Source organism: Panthera onca, chromosome A1 (assembly GCF_046562875.1).
Source record: "Panthera onca isolate mPanOnc1 chromosome A1, mPanOnc1 haplotype 2, whole genome shotgun sequence".
Classification (NCBI taxonomy): Eukaryota; Metazoa; Chordata; class Mammalia; order Carnivora; family Felidae; genus Panthera; species Panthera onca.
Genome location: NC_138339.1, coordinates 63,107,388 through 63,121,476, shown reverse-complemented (window position 1 = coordinate 63,121,476; position 14,089 = coordinate 63,107,388). Strand labels below are relative to the sequence as shown.

Below are 14,089 nucleotides of genomic sequence, written 5' to 3'. Positions count from 1 at the left end.
AAGTTTTCTGTGCCATTCAAGATGCGATGGCAGGTTCAGGCAGGTTATCCCGAGCCACCCTCACTGAAAGAGGCCCTCAGAAACTGTATCTTCTCATTATTTTCTTTGCTGCATGAGGCCAGCGAACTTGCCCATCTTATTCACCCACAAAGCCCAGACAGCACCTGGCACGTCCAAGGTGCTCATCAGGTATCTATTGAATAAATGTCAGACACAAGAGCCTGGCCTCCACTGGCTCGGACAGAGAGCCAAGCTGTTGGCGGTAAAGGGGAATGGGGTGACCCTGGCGGAGGGCACCACCATTAGCTTAGCCTGTGTTCAAGAAGTTTCCCGGTCAGCGAGCCAGTTTAAGCAAGCCCTCCTAAGGAAACACGGCCAGTGAAGAAGTCAGCAAATGGAGCCCAAGGCTGGCCAAAAGACGGTCACACTCTAAAATATGCATGACCAGATTTTGCGCACCGTGCAAGTTTTATCTTTGACCGTACTTATGGAAACATTATTCAAGAACATCGTGAACACACAAAAATAAATCTTTAAAAATACCATTTGAATGACATACACATACGAATGAAAGATTTTTCTCCTTCCACTATAGCAGTCCATTAAGGCATTTTTAACAAGCAAATGTGATAAGTTACTGCACACAGTAACCTGCAAATAAAAACGTACCCAATTACGACCCACACAGCTGCCCCCAGAGGAAACCCACCCCAATCTCGCCATCCAGATGGAGCCCCTTGAACCAAGGGAGGAGAGGGAAGCTCACCAACTCTGTTTCCTGCCTTCTGAGGATCTGAGGGTGCCCAGAGCAACTGAACGTCACAGCTTCTACAACAACCCTATGAAGTACATAGTATTAACCACGGGCTCATGTTGAACAGACCGAAGCTCAGAGAGGCTAAGTCACCTGGCCTCGGTCACACAGCTAATCGCTTTCAAGGCTGAGATCGGAACCTCATGGCATCTTGGTCCAAAGCCCTCCTCACCCACCCAGACAGTATCCCCCACCTGCACATTCCACAGGTTAATTCTCCTTACTCTACTTCATTTCCACCATCAGCCAACATCAAGGGCCCCACACCTTCCTCTTTTCTGTCTCTCCTCAACACCAAGCACATGCCAGGCCTACAGTGAACATCACACAGGTGACGATGGCGTACTCACGCTGTGCTCACGGAGTACCCCCCTCTGGCCAGCCTCTCTTTTCCTCTGCTTTCCCCTGGGGGGCTGTTTTCTCCCTTTTTTCTCAATTACCAGCCCTCCTCCTGTAGTTCTATGTGCCTAATTTATCTTGTTACCCATTTCTTTTGTTTGTAACCTTGCCCAAAAAACAAGAAGATTCTGAAAATATTCTTTGGCTTCCTTTTAGATTATAATCTTACCTTTGTTCCTTTCCATTGATTTCCTCTGAGCTCCTTCTTTTAGTTTTCTTTTACTTGTCTCTCTTCCTAGTTCTGACTTTTTCAAGGTTTTAAGATCTTAGAGAATAAATAAATATATATATATATATATATATATATATATATATATATATATATGTATTATATACACATACAAGGGTACTGAATTCCTTTGACCATCAAGCTAGCTAAACTCACTTTGATAAGCATCAAAATGAAAGCGTTATGCAATATGATCCATAACCCTGACTGTTCATTGGTAGGGATGGAGAAGTGGGTTATGACTTCCAGAACAATAATAAAATACAAAGATCTGGGAATTTGAATACTCATGTCCAAATCTGGACTTGGACCCTTCCAGCTGTGTGTGCCTTGGGCAAGAATCTCTGAGCTTGAGGTTTTCACCAGTAAAATGAGAATAATAATTCTACCCTTCCCAAGGTTATAGAGAAGTTTTAGAGGAGTAATACGTCGGAAAGCACTTTCAACCTACAAATAATTCCAGCACAAAGCAGTATGCGATCAGGGCCTTGGGTGAACGATGAAATGCCACAAGAGTGGGAAGGATGCCTGCTAACCCTTCAGTTCACCCCTCTCCACCAATCTGGGCTTCCCCTCCCTAAGTACTAGTTCTTCTCATGAACTAGGAGGCATTTTGTCATCCGATAACCACATACACACACACGCACGCACGCAGGCACACACACACACACACACCAGACACACTAAATCTGCTGTGAGTCAGGGACTGTAGTAGGTGCTAAGGACTGAACACTGAACATGGCATGCTGCATCCCCTCCTTCAAGGAACTTATAATTCATTTTGGGTGGGAGCAGCAGTAAGACACAGCAGACAATTTAAATAAATAAACAAGGTAATAACTGAGCAAAGGCCTTGGTTTATGGGAACAGCCTGCATTAAGGCCCTAAAGCAAGGAAGAGGTTGGCCTATTTGCGGTATAGAAAGAAAGTGCTGGAAGGGAATGAGTGAGGGTGAGAGTGGTTCCCCTGAGGTCTTCGAAACCAGCAGGGCCAGATTTTACAGGGCCGCCCCGTCCACGGTCAGGAGTGTGAAACTGATTCTACGGAGGCCTTCAGAGTTAAGCAACTGAGTGGTACGATTTGGTTTGGGGTTTATTTTTGTTGGTTGGTTTGGTTTTTCTTCAATCTGGCTACAGTGCAGAGAATTTGGAGAGAGTTCTGGTGAGCAGAAGGAGAAGCAGAAGACCAGCTGGTCAATCCCACACTATACAAGACGGAGACGACCCGGATGGTGGCAATGGAGGGAGGTGAACAGAATCATGTGTATTTTGCAATCGGAAATAAATCCGTGATAAATTCCATGTGGAAGCATGAAGGGAGGAGAAAATGACTCATTTTCATATCAAAGATGAATCGGGGCGGGGGGCGGGGGTTGCTGGGGCAACCAGAAATGCGTTGACACCACTGGTTGAGATGGAGGGGACGATGTGGGGAGGGACAGGGCAGAAGAGAACGGTGCAGGGCAGGTGCAGAAGAGAACGTTAAAAGAGAGGCCTAGACTGCCATCACTTTCCCCACTTACTCCTCACGCGCGCAAGCTGGTTATCTTGCCAGTTGGTCCCCCATAAGCTTCTCAAAATCACCTGTTCCTTTTCCGCCTTTAATCTGCCACCTGATTTCTCAATGTGTTCCTTCCTCCGAGGTCTTCACCTCCAATCCATCTGCTGGGCCCACACTAGCCCCACACCCCCAGGACTTCTTGAAATACGGGGTAACGTGCTTGCCTCTATTGTTTAAAACTTTTGCATTGGGTTTTTTCTTACTTGCTGATGGACCGGACACACCAGGCCCTCAGGGTCCAACACTGGTCAGTGCGCACCTATGAGTTCTCTCCTCCTCACACACCATCCTGCCCAGCCACACCAAACCATCCAGCTTACAACCCGTCTGTTCATGCTCTCCCGTTCCCTGCCCACCCACCCCCCGCAACGCACACTCCGAGAGAGCCACGTGAAGACATCACCAGGAAGCAGGCCATCGCCGGGAGCCCAACCACCCTGACACCTGATCTCAGGCTCCAGAACTACGAGAAATAAATGTCGGTTTGCAAGCCACCCAGCTGATGGTTCTGCTACAGCAGCCCCAGAGGACCAAGACAGTCAGGCTCTAAAGTTTCCAAACAAAGTGAAAACCGTGAGGGGTCAAAATTAATCTTAAAGGTCCTGCATACCATAATATCATACACTAAAATACAGTATCCGTGTTGTGTGTCCCGTGCAGTTAATTCTTATCCCCATGGAACTTTGAGAAGCACAAAGTTCCGCTAAAGGGGGGAATACACTGAGAGGTTATACGACAGTGTCTCTCATTCATTCAAACCGCTTGCTTTCAAACAATCATCAATCCCTAGTGGTGAGCACGTGTAGGAAGGTGGGATGGGGGAAACAGAAGTGGTTGGATACTGCTCCACGGACTCCCGCTTGCCTAAGGGGGTTTACTTGATCTTTTGTTTTAATATTTTGCCTCGGTGAAAAAAATGGTCAGCGCCATTTGCCAGCAGGGGCGAATGGGGGCCTTTTTATTTTCATGAGCAATTTATAGAAGTAATAATAAAGAAATAGTGTTTAGAACTTCATTACAAAATATAACGGTTTAAATGTAGCAAACTTCCGTTCTCTTTTTCCTGACTTCGAAGGTATATAAACCCAAACTGCGCCACGTCATCTACATGAACTAACTATTCCTCAGCCGTCATGCAGCAACCTGGCACAAATCTATCTTATCAATACGGATTCCAAGTAAATCTCCCAGAAGTTCCAGCTTACCATTATTTCTGGTACTTCTGGCACCGGCACTTGATAAAATCAGTTACTTTTGAAACCTCATCAGTTTCTTAAAGAGCAGTTTCTTAAAGAGCAGATGAGCATCTTCTGTTCCCCCCACTTGCAAAGGGTTTTTATTTTTAAATGTATAAACACCAGCAAGAACTAGACCCATAACTCCCCCCCCCCATTTCTGTACCATCTATTTCCTTTTGATTGCCCTTGTAAACACATCTGACTTCATCATTTGTCCCCTGCGAACTGTATCAGGGACGTTCTGGTAACCAAACACCACACGAGGTAAAAGAATATTGGCCCCCGTCCGTTCAGCAAAACAGGATGGTCCAGGTTCTTGTTGCAAAATATCGGGTGATGAAATCATTCCTGAGGAATGACTAACTGCAGGAGAATATCATAGTTTCTCTTTGTCCCCAGAAAGATATTGTTTATTCATTGATTCAGAAGTCTGACAAAAATGCATCCAGATTATTATCTTGTAAGGCTCAGAGTCTGAGATCTTGCTTAGACAAGCAATTTTACTGTTATCATTAAAGTCAACAGCACTGCTGTCTCGTCTGCTGTGTCCAACTACAATAAAACATTTTCCTTTGTCAATTTTCTTCTCTTTACAATTCTGTGCAGGAAATGAAAACTTCTGAATTCTCAACTGGATGCAATGAAAGGGACAAAGATGGTGTCCTCCGTCTCCTTCTATACCTTCTTGAAAGATGGTGTAATACTCTAAGAAATGTAAAAAAAAAAAAAAAAAAAAAAAAAAAAAAAGGACAAAACAAACAAACAAAAAATAGAAAGGCAACGCAGTAGTGATGGTTTATATCACTACTGCTTCATCCTGCTAGGTGGTGATTCCATCATTCTTCCACTTGCTTATTATTTTAGTGTTTTTAGCATCAAACAATTAGCAATAATTGATGGGTAATGATGAGATAATTCCTAGGATAATAAAATGGAAAATGTTTCAAGATGTAAGAAAAAGAAGATCATGGGGAGCCCGGGTGGCTCAGTCGGTTGAGCATCCAACTTCGACTCAGGTCATGGTCTCACAGTTCGTGAGTTCGAGCCCCGCATTGGGCTCCGTGCTGACAGCTCAGCACAGAACCTGGAGCCTACTTTGGATTCTGTGTCTCCCTCTCTCTCTCCTCCTCCCCTGCTCATGCTCGCTCTCTCTCTCTCTCTCTCTATCTCTCTCAAAAATAAATGTTAAAAAAAATTTTTTAAAAGAAGAAGATCACTAAGATCCCATGAAGTATCTTAGATTTATAAATGGTTCCAATGGCCCCATATGGTAAATTCAAGAGAGAACGAACTTTATTCTGTTTTTGTTAAAAAGTAAATGTCCTCTTTGATCTTTGGAAGATTTCTTTAAAAAGAACAAAAGTCACGAAACATCAACCTTTACAGACCGTTAGTACTGCTAAGGAAAAAAAAAAAAAAAAAAACAACTCAGAAACCAAAACTGGGTCCAATGGACCCTGACTGTATACCGACCATTAAAATCACATTTATAGATTTGGTTGCTTCATGAAGACTTTCTCAATCTGGCCCACTGGAAAACTGCCCCGCCAAAAGACTCTTTCTTCACCCACTTGAAATCCATCAGTTCTCAGACCAAAGTTGAAACTCAGCCAAGAAAGTTCCACAGTGCTTCAACACCATAGATGCTCACCCCTGGGTTCCTCCGCACTCCCCATGGAGACCACTCAGCCCCCCCGCCCAGGACATTTTCCCCTGGACTTCATCTTGGCACGCAATGAGGAAACAAAAATGATGACCCAAGGAAAACAGAGAGGACTTCTGGAAGACTATTCAGCCTTCAAAGCACCAAGAAAACTCCAACCACAATCAGACACCCGATGTTTACTGCTTTATATTCTTTCCAGTAAATGAATTTATGGTGAGGGAGACAACATTCCTATTCTTGTGGGGTTTTTAAAAATTCTTTTTTATCTTTTTTGTTTCCAATCAGTTCATGAATACACTAGACTGTTAATCTAGGACCAGAGGAAATGTCCAATTCACAAAAGTAGTATGTTCCAAAACTTTGAGAGTTGGTTGTTTTGGGAACTCAGGATATATTTTCCTTCAATAAATAACATGATAAATGATGGTGAGGTTTCCTAACCAGCCCCACAAAAGTCTTAATTCATAACGTTGTTGAAGCTCTGTGCTTTTCCAGTAAAAATTAGTAGAGAGCAATTTTGTGGGAATAGTAGTAAACAAACCCAAATATTGAAGACGTATTCTCCTTTATCCCGAATTCTATTTAACATAACAACCACTTCAAGGAAAGAAGACAAGAGGAAAGATGGAGACTTTCTATGGAGAGACTTCTGCTTGCAAGAATTTTGGAAGCTGATAGCAGCGGTCTGTTATTTTGTCTGCCCACATTTTCCTTCATATAGGCATGACTCAAAGAAGCCAGGAAGAGGGTAGATTGGGTAGCAAGATAGCAAAGGATGCAGAAGGAAAAGCAAAAAGTTTGAAAGAGATTTCCTTGATGAGACTCAAGCAGTTTTTATGAGGAGATTGCCAAAATAGGTATTAGTTGATCTGTCAAGGAAATTGAGAAGAGGGCAGGGGACCCAATATTAGTGCCCCAGGCCCTGGAGTCAGGAAGAGTCCACTATGTGGTCAGACAGTTCCCTCTCCGACCAGAAGGTGGTGCCATCAGCCCAGACAGGCAGCCCCAAGGGGGCGGGGTGTGCAGTAGGAGGAGCTCTCCACGTGGAAGCCACGTTTTCCACTCAGGCTCTGGAACTCGCAGAAAGCCTGGACTAGACAGCGTGTACCAACCTACACATCACTGCCTCATCACCGAACAAGTGTTCCCACCCTCCACGGCCCCGCCTGCTTGCCCCTGAAAGAACACCTCTGTCCTGCAGGCCTCAAAACCCACAACAAGATTCCAACTAATTACTTCCCATTCCTCTCTCCCACCTCCCCCTTCACCACGTCAGCACTGGACCCCTCCGCTTCCTAATTCCAAAGGGGAAGCTAGTCTAAGAGCATGCTGGAGTCTCATCCTTAAATGCCATCACAATGACAGAACAAGATCTTCCACACGGTGAGCACAGATTTGTCCCAAGGCCTTAACAACAGGGTCCCAGATGCCCTCGCCAGTTTTGTCTCCTACTTTAACTCTGAACTGAGAACCCCTATTCCTGATGCAAATCCCACAGTGGCTCCTCCATTCACTGACTCCCACTGGTCCTCCCTCCTGTGATGCCCTCTCTTTTTTCCTTACCTCTACTTGTCAGTATCCTCTCCCACCTTTCAAAGTCTAACCAAATATCCTCCCCCCACCCCCCCCCCCCCAAAAAAACCTACTAACTGTTTAACTGAATTTAACTGGTGAATCAGAGAGGAAAACATGGATCCTGGGCATCAACCACAGGAGGCCTGGGATGTCACCGGGCAGGCTGCCTCACTGCCCCCACTGCTGGTCGGGTCTTAAACTGAGGAGGGCCCAGACAGCCAGACTCTCCGCGGAAGCTTGGGACACCACCAGCCAGTCTGTCCTTGCTCCTCCCAAGTCCCAGTTCCCACGTAGGGTGGACTCAGGTCTAGAGAGACACCAAAGCCACAAACTCAGTGTGTGGTGCCGTGTCTGTTCTCAATTCATGTTAGCTTTATAATAATAAAATCATTACTGTCCCCTCCCCACCCCCACTCTCATCAGCCACAATCTGCCAAACTAGGCCAGAGTTCTAGAGCTAAAAAAAATGAAGGCAGGGGTGGTCACAACAAGGTCACCAGGCTGGTCTCCCCTCCCAGCTTTCACCCCAGGCCACAGGCCCTTGGTAGTTGTTCCAGCAAACTGCCTACTGGTTCCGCAGAATTTTCTCAGCTCCGATGAGACTGAATGGGATGGGCATTCTCCTCTGGATGTTTGGCCCTAGCCAAGTGGCCTGGCGATGAAACGTTTAAGAATGAGTACCTGTCCTTGCAACACCTGAAAATCTAACTGCTACTTTTCACTTAGTTCTAAGGAGGCAGTTGGCTCAGGTGGGAGACAGGAATGTCCCCTGTGAAAGTGGAGCAAATAACCTCAAGATGATTACTTAAATTATGCAGGTCCCCTGAGGGCAGCCCCAGGGCCCTGGGGCACAAGGCAGTGCCTAGCCAAAGGCAGTGGGGAGGCAGGAGCCTGGAGACGTGCCATCTGCCTCCCTACTGTTCCAGGTGCCCTGGGAGCCTTCTATCAAGTAGACTCACAGTGTCTGCATCCAGCAAAGGTGGGCTTGCTCCTGCCCCCTGGACCTCTTCTGTTTCTGTTGCTCAAAGCACCAAGAGACCAGATGCCTTTTTAAATGCCAACACTGCTCATGTTCTCACCTACAAAAGAGGCTTCATGGAAGGAAAGCCTACCCAGGAAATTCGGGGGCTGCTGGAGTTCCTGAAGAGGCCGGAATGACACTGTCTGTTATGTTCTGTCTTTTAAGAATCTCCAGGAGAATGTTTTTCATAAATTAATAAAGGAAGCTAAGTTAACTATGCAAACAAAAGCAGGGTGGGAAATGCGAACCACCCATTTTAATGCACTTGGACCCCACCTCCTTCCACAAAAGATCTGAGGCTGCACAAAGTAATTGCTATTGGAATCATGGGCATAAGTGCTCGGTTTCTTGTCACGGCTGCAGACTCAAACCTTCAAAGTGACCACTTATTGGGGCTCTGAAAGTCAGGCGGGGATGGTGGACTGCCCACTCGGAAGGCGCCCTCCCCACCCCCTCCTCTCAGACTCCAGACTCAGGGCCGCTCGACGCGTCGGACAGCTGCGGCCAGCGACTGCCACCCAGGCCTCCCGCCTCCGCATTCCCTACGCCCTAGTGCAGGCGGGACCCTGGAAGGAAGCTCGGGAGGCCCTACGGCGGCCGCGAGACGACCTGGCCCCCGCGTCTCCGCACCCCCTCCCCCAACCGTGTCACATGGCGGCCCCAACGAGGCGCGCAGTGCGTCCCGCCGCGGAGACCCTGGGCCGCGTCGCCGCGGGCGGTGGGTGATGAAACCTCCCCGGCGCATTACCGCAGAGGGCGCGGGCGGGCAGCGGGGTGGGGGTGAGGGGTGGGAGCTGGTACCCGAGCTCACCTGTTCTCCGGGAGGCGGGTGGGGACGGCGGGGGAGGGGCGAGGGCGGGCCAACCCGGGTGAGTGCGTGCGGCGGGGCGCACGGCCGCGGCGCTCGGGTCCCCGCCCTCCCCCAGCCGCGCGAGCCCCCGGAGCTGCGCCGTCGGACTGACGGTGCCCAGAGCAGTTCCTGTCCCCGGCCCCGGCGCCGGGGAGACGTGAGCGTGCACACGTACACACAGAGCGGGGGAAGAGGCGCTCCGAGCGGCGCCCAACTTTCTCCCAGCTTCCGCGGGCCGGGGGAGAAAGCAGCCGGGGCGATGAAGCCCCGGCCGCGCTTGCGGAGGAAGCTCCAACAAGAAAGAAGAGATGGAGAGAATTTCCCCGGGTTTGGTTTTGGGGTTTTGTTTTTGTTTTAACCATTTACATCGATGATTGGAGAGTAAAAGGAACCCGGACCAGGGCGGCGAGTAGCGCTTTGGGAAAATGGAAGAGTGTGTTTGGAGACGCGTAAAGTTGCCTTTCAAGCTCCGACCTCCAGGGCAAGCGATGCTCCGCGGAGGGCTGACTCAGGGCTGCCTGGGCCTCACAGCCACCCGCCTGGAAATGATGCAAGTCCAGTCGGTCACCTGGATCCCTGCAGCCCGGCCCGGAATCCGTCTGGATTGGGGGAGGGGCGAGGAACTGGCACCCTAGGTGTTGCACGGCCCACCAAATCAGAGCAAAAAGAAGGGGGGAAGATGGGCCAGCTGCTCAGGCCAAGTCCTGTATCTAGTGCTTCTGCTCCTATCTGAGTTTGAGAGTTGTGGTGCTGGTTTTTTTTTGGTTTTTTTTTTTTTGTTTTGTTTTGTTTTTTCTTAATGCAAAGCGTCACAAAGACAGGAATTCCCATATGTGCTCAGTTTGCCCCCAGCGTCACTGTGCCCAGGAGACTCCCAATCTGTCAAGGCTCGGGGTTGGGAAGCTCACTCAATTCCAAACGACAGAAAGGAAACTTTCCCAGCACTCTGCGGGTGTGATGCGAGCCAGGGAACGCTGTCCCAGCGCAGATCGTCGCCTCCCGCCCTTCTTTAGCTACAATCGGAGCTGGGATTCACTTTTATTTTTTTTTAAGTGCCTTCGGCCATAGCTCTGGAGCATCAGCACACGCGCACGCATCTTCGGCCGCGCTCACACTCGTACACGCACGCAAACGCGTGGCCGCCGCCAGGTCGGCAACTTTGTCGGGCGCTCCCAGCGGCGCTCCGCTTCCTCCTGTAGTAGTTGGGCGCAGGCCCCGCCTCCCAGCCGTGTTGTCAAACGGGCCGGGGTCTCGGATTGGTCCAGCCGCTGGGACAACACCTGCTCGACTCCTTCATTCAAGTGACACCAGAGCTTCCAGGGATATTTGAGGCACCATCCCTGCCATTGCCGGGCACTCGCGGCGCCGCTAACGGCCTGGTCACATGCTCTCCAGAGAGCTACGGGAGGGCGCTGGGTAACCTCTATCCGAGCCGCGGCCGCGAGGAGGAGGGAAAAGGCGAGCAAGGAGGAAGGGTGGGAGGAGGAGGGGAAGCGGCCAAGGAGGAGGAAGAGGCGGAGGGGAGCACAAAGAATCCAGGTCTCCGGGAGGGAGGTTTATACCAAGAACCATGTGTGCCGAGCGGCTGGGCCAGTTCGTGACCCTGGCTTTGGTATTGGCCACCTTCGACCCGGCGCGGGGGACCGACGCCACCAACCCGCCGGAGGGTCCCCAAGACAGGGGCTCCCAGCAGAAAGGCCGCCTGTCCCTGCAGAACACAGGTAAGTGCGAGCGCCCCCGAGGCGGAAAGCTGCGGGGAGACAACACCGCGCACCCACGCAGCGCACCCCGGGCGCTTTGCTGGTTAGTGAGCGCCCACCTAGGGCAGCGCAAACTCTTGGGGTGGCGCGGGACATGCAAAGGAAAGCGCGAGGCGAGGCGAGACTCGGTCCGCGCCCGGCTCCGCGCGCCGGGAATCCGCACGTGCTGGCAGGGTGATGAAATGGCTGGGGCAGGACTTGTTGCTGTCCTCCCCGGGGTCGAGGGTAAAAGAGGCAGCATCTGACCAGGCCACTGCCGGCCCCAGAGTCTCCGTTCCGGCGAGAGCTCCCTGTTCCATCCGGGCCGCCCCTCGGGAGGCACCGAGGGTCCCCGGAGCCGGCCTGCGCCCCGCACCCGGGGAACTCTTCCGAGCCGGCTGGCCACGACGGGACCACTCCCCACCCCCCACCTCCTCAAAAGATGCCCGACACCCGAGAACTTTGTAGGCCAGACCGATTACATTGCGAACTTTCCCCTTGGGGGCAATGCTTTCCGGGGAGGGGTGAGGGGAGGTGGCTCAAAGCGTACCTCTGAGGTGCTGCCGCCTTCTCCCGCTCCAGGGCAGGTCAGCAGGCGAAGAAATGGTGACACGGCCCGAACTGTGCGCCGCCGCTGCTCAACCGGCTCTCAGCTCACCCGCATGCTGCCGAGCAGAGCCAGGCGTGCAGGACACGGGGCTGGCCCTTTTCCCAGCTCCTGAGAGAGAAAGAAAATCTGCCTGCAGCAACTTCGCTCGGCGCACCCCCCTCCCCCCACCTTTATGTGGGGGCCTGAAACCCAGCTACAGCGTGCGTGCGCTCACCGCACGAGCAAGAATGCACGAGTGCCCATTAGGGACGCCCGCAGCGAGTGAATCGCAGCCCCGCGCGCTCCTGCCCGGCGCGCCGGGGCCGCGCGTGGGATCATCCGGGAGTCTCCCACCTCCACGCGCGAGCGCCCGCACCCCCCGCCGGCGCGGGGTTCACCCTAGGACCCGCGCCCACCCTTCCCCCTCTCCGGTGCTTTCCCTGAGAACTGAACGTGATTCTCGGTAGTTGGTGACCTCAACAAATACACGCCCCTCATTCTCTCGGTAGATTTAATCTGAATGCGGATTATCTACTCCGACCCCGCCCTTCTTCCAAAATATACTTTTCTGATGTAATTTTGTGGTTGGCTTAAATCAGTGAATTGGGTAGGGGGGAGGGACGGAAGAGAGGCTTTTACGTGCGGCAGCCTGACAGTTAACTCCCTCAGTCTCTCCTTTTGGAGAGATGAATTAGGGCCACGTTCTGCGAAGGAGGGCGGCAAACTCCCCGGTCGCGGGAATTCTAGGCGATTAAGTGATATCTCACACCGGATCTCTATTTAAAAGGAGCCTCTAACTGCGACGTTTGCGTTTCTGCAGGCTAGCCCCCATCTGACTCGATTCCTGAGCCTTCTCGCGACCGCAGCTTCCCTAGCCTGGTATTTTTAATGCTGATGGTTTGGAGGCGCTGCCTTAATAGGAATTTTGTTTTGATTTTTAGGTGTTGAATCATAAAGCTGAATTGAAACTGCTCTTTGGACGCTGGCATTTGGGGGTCAGGAAGGAAATGGCTGTGATTTAACAGCAGCAGCTTCAAGTTCCAAGTAGAGAAGGGTATTTCATTGATGAAGTACAGAAGGAAGAGAGCAAGCTAATCATTTAAAATCTTATTTTTGTGTGTGGGTTTAGGAAGCTGAAATATCTTCTGCTTTCAAACTAAGTATTTCCACAAATACTTTAAGAAGATGGAAAGGATGAAAAGTGGAGTGCTCAGACCTAACTTCTGATTGTGATTTTTGTAACGTAGGTTTGGCTAATTTTTTACAGATACAGTATTTACAAGTAGTGACATTTCCATAAGTAGATTAAATGATGAAATTTTCTTGCCCTGGCTTTTTAGATCCCAAAATAGTCATTTCTAACTTTATCTTCTTAAATTTTCTTTTAGTCATTACTAACTTTTCTTTCAGCCGACCTCTCTGCATTCCCCAGCACGGCTGAGAATTTTGTATACATTTGTATGTAATTCTCATTTTAGCGGAAATCCAGCACTGTTTGGTCAACGCTGGCGATGTGGGGTGTGGTGTGTTTGAATGTTTCGAGAACAACTCTTGTGAGATTCGAGGCTTACATGGGATTTGCATGACTTTTCTGCACAACGCTGGAAAATTTGATGCCCAGGTAAAAACCACATAGAGCACAAAATGTTTTAGGTTGGCATCACATGATTGAAATGTTCATTGGAAGGACTTGTGAACAGATTTCCATGGCTGATCTTCGTGGTGTGTTTTAACGTTTGCAAGAGACATTCTTGGTGCACAGCAGGATGCCAGTCTCTCCCCAGTCCACTCATGGGACTCTTCTCTCCTGAACTGTCAGGGGGGGTGGCGAAACCCTTCTCCACTCTTAAGCTGTGTCTACACAGGCAGAGCGGGACGGAGAGCAAGTTGAACAATCATCTAAGTATTCTTAACAGAGAGCACAAAAGTCACAACAAATAATAAACATCTTGTAAGGGGACACACTATGTCTGGCCACCCAGAACTCGGTCTGCAAGGCCCATCACATTAGAAACAGTAGGTTCGGGGAGGGAAGGGCAGCGACTCCAATTATACATTCCAAGACTTGTTCTCACCTTCTCAGAAAGAATAAACGGGACACGAACTTTGTAGAAACTCATCATCTCCAATGGGTGTGTGAGCAGGCAACATGGATAATTTGGGGCCTCCAGAATAACAGACTTATTCTTCCTAAGGAGCAGACCCTCCTCTCCTAACCTGAAAACCCTGAATGAGCTCTAGTCTACAGAGTCCTCTAATAAGGCCTAATGCAATCCAGCTACCCCAGAATCCCCAGGGTAGAAAACAAAGCCTAATTGCTGCTCAGGGTAGGGCAAGAACCCAACAAGCCATCTTATGGTCCCAGTGCTGACAATCCAAATACATTTCAGGTGGCAGATGGCCTTGGGC

General features: G+C 49.9%; 1 protein-coding gene and 1 long non-coding RNA gene across 4 annotated transcripts in view; one reads left to right on the top strand and one right to left on the bottom strand.

Annotated features, from left to right (window-relative positions):
- LOC132681022 (uncharacterized) overlaps window positions 1-12,598 on the bottom strand; it is a 253,481-nt gene extending 240,883 nt beyond the window's left edge. For all 3 annotated transcript variants that reach the window (XR_013555625.2, XR_013555626.2, XR_013555631.2), the window contains exon 1: window positions 11,642-12,598. This is a non-coding gene — a long non-coding RNA (uncharacterized LOC132681022). The remainder of the gene's footprint in view (window positions 1-11,641) is intronic.
- Window positions 9,319-14,089, top strand: part of STC2 (stanniocalcin 2) — a 15,324-nt gene continuing 10,553 nt past the window's right edge. The window contains exons 1-2 of the mRNA XM_060635053.3: window positions 9,319-11,073; window positions 13,159-13,301. Of these exons, the coding sequence (XP_060491036.1) occupies window positions 10,923-11,073; window positions 13,159-13,301 (294 nt within the window). The 5' untranslated portion in view covers window positions 9,319-10,922. The remainder of the gene's footprint in view (window positions 11,074-13,158; window positions 13,302-14,089) is intronic.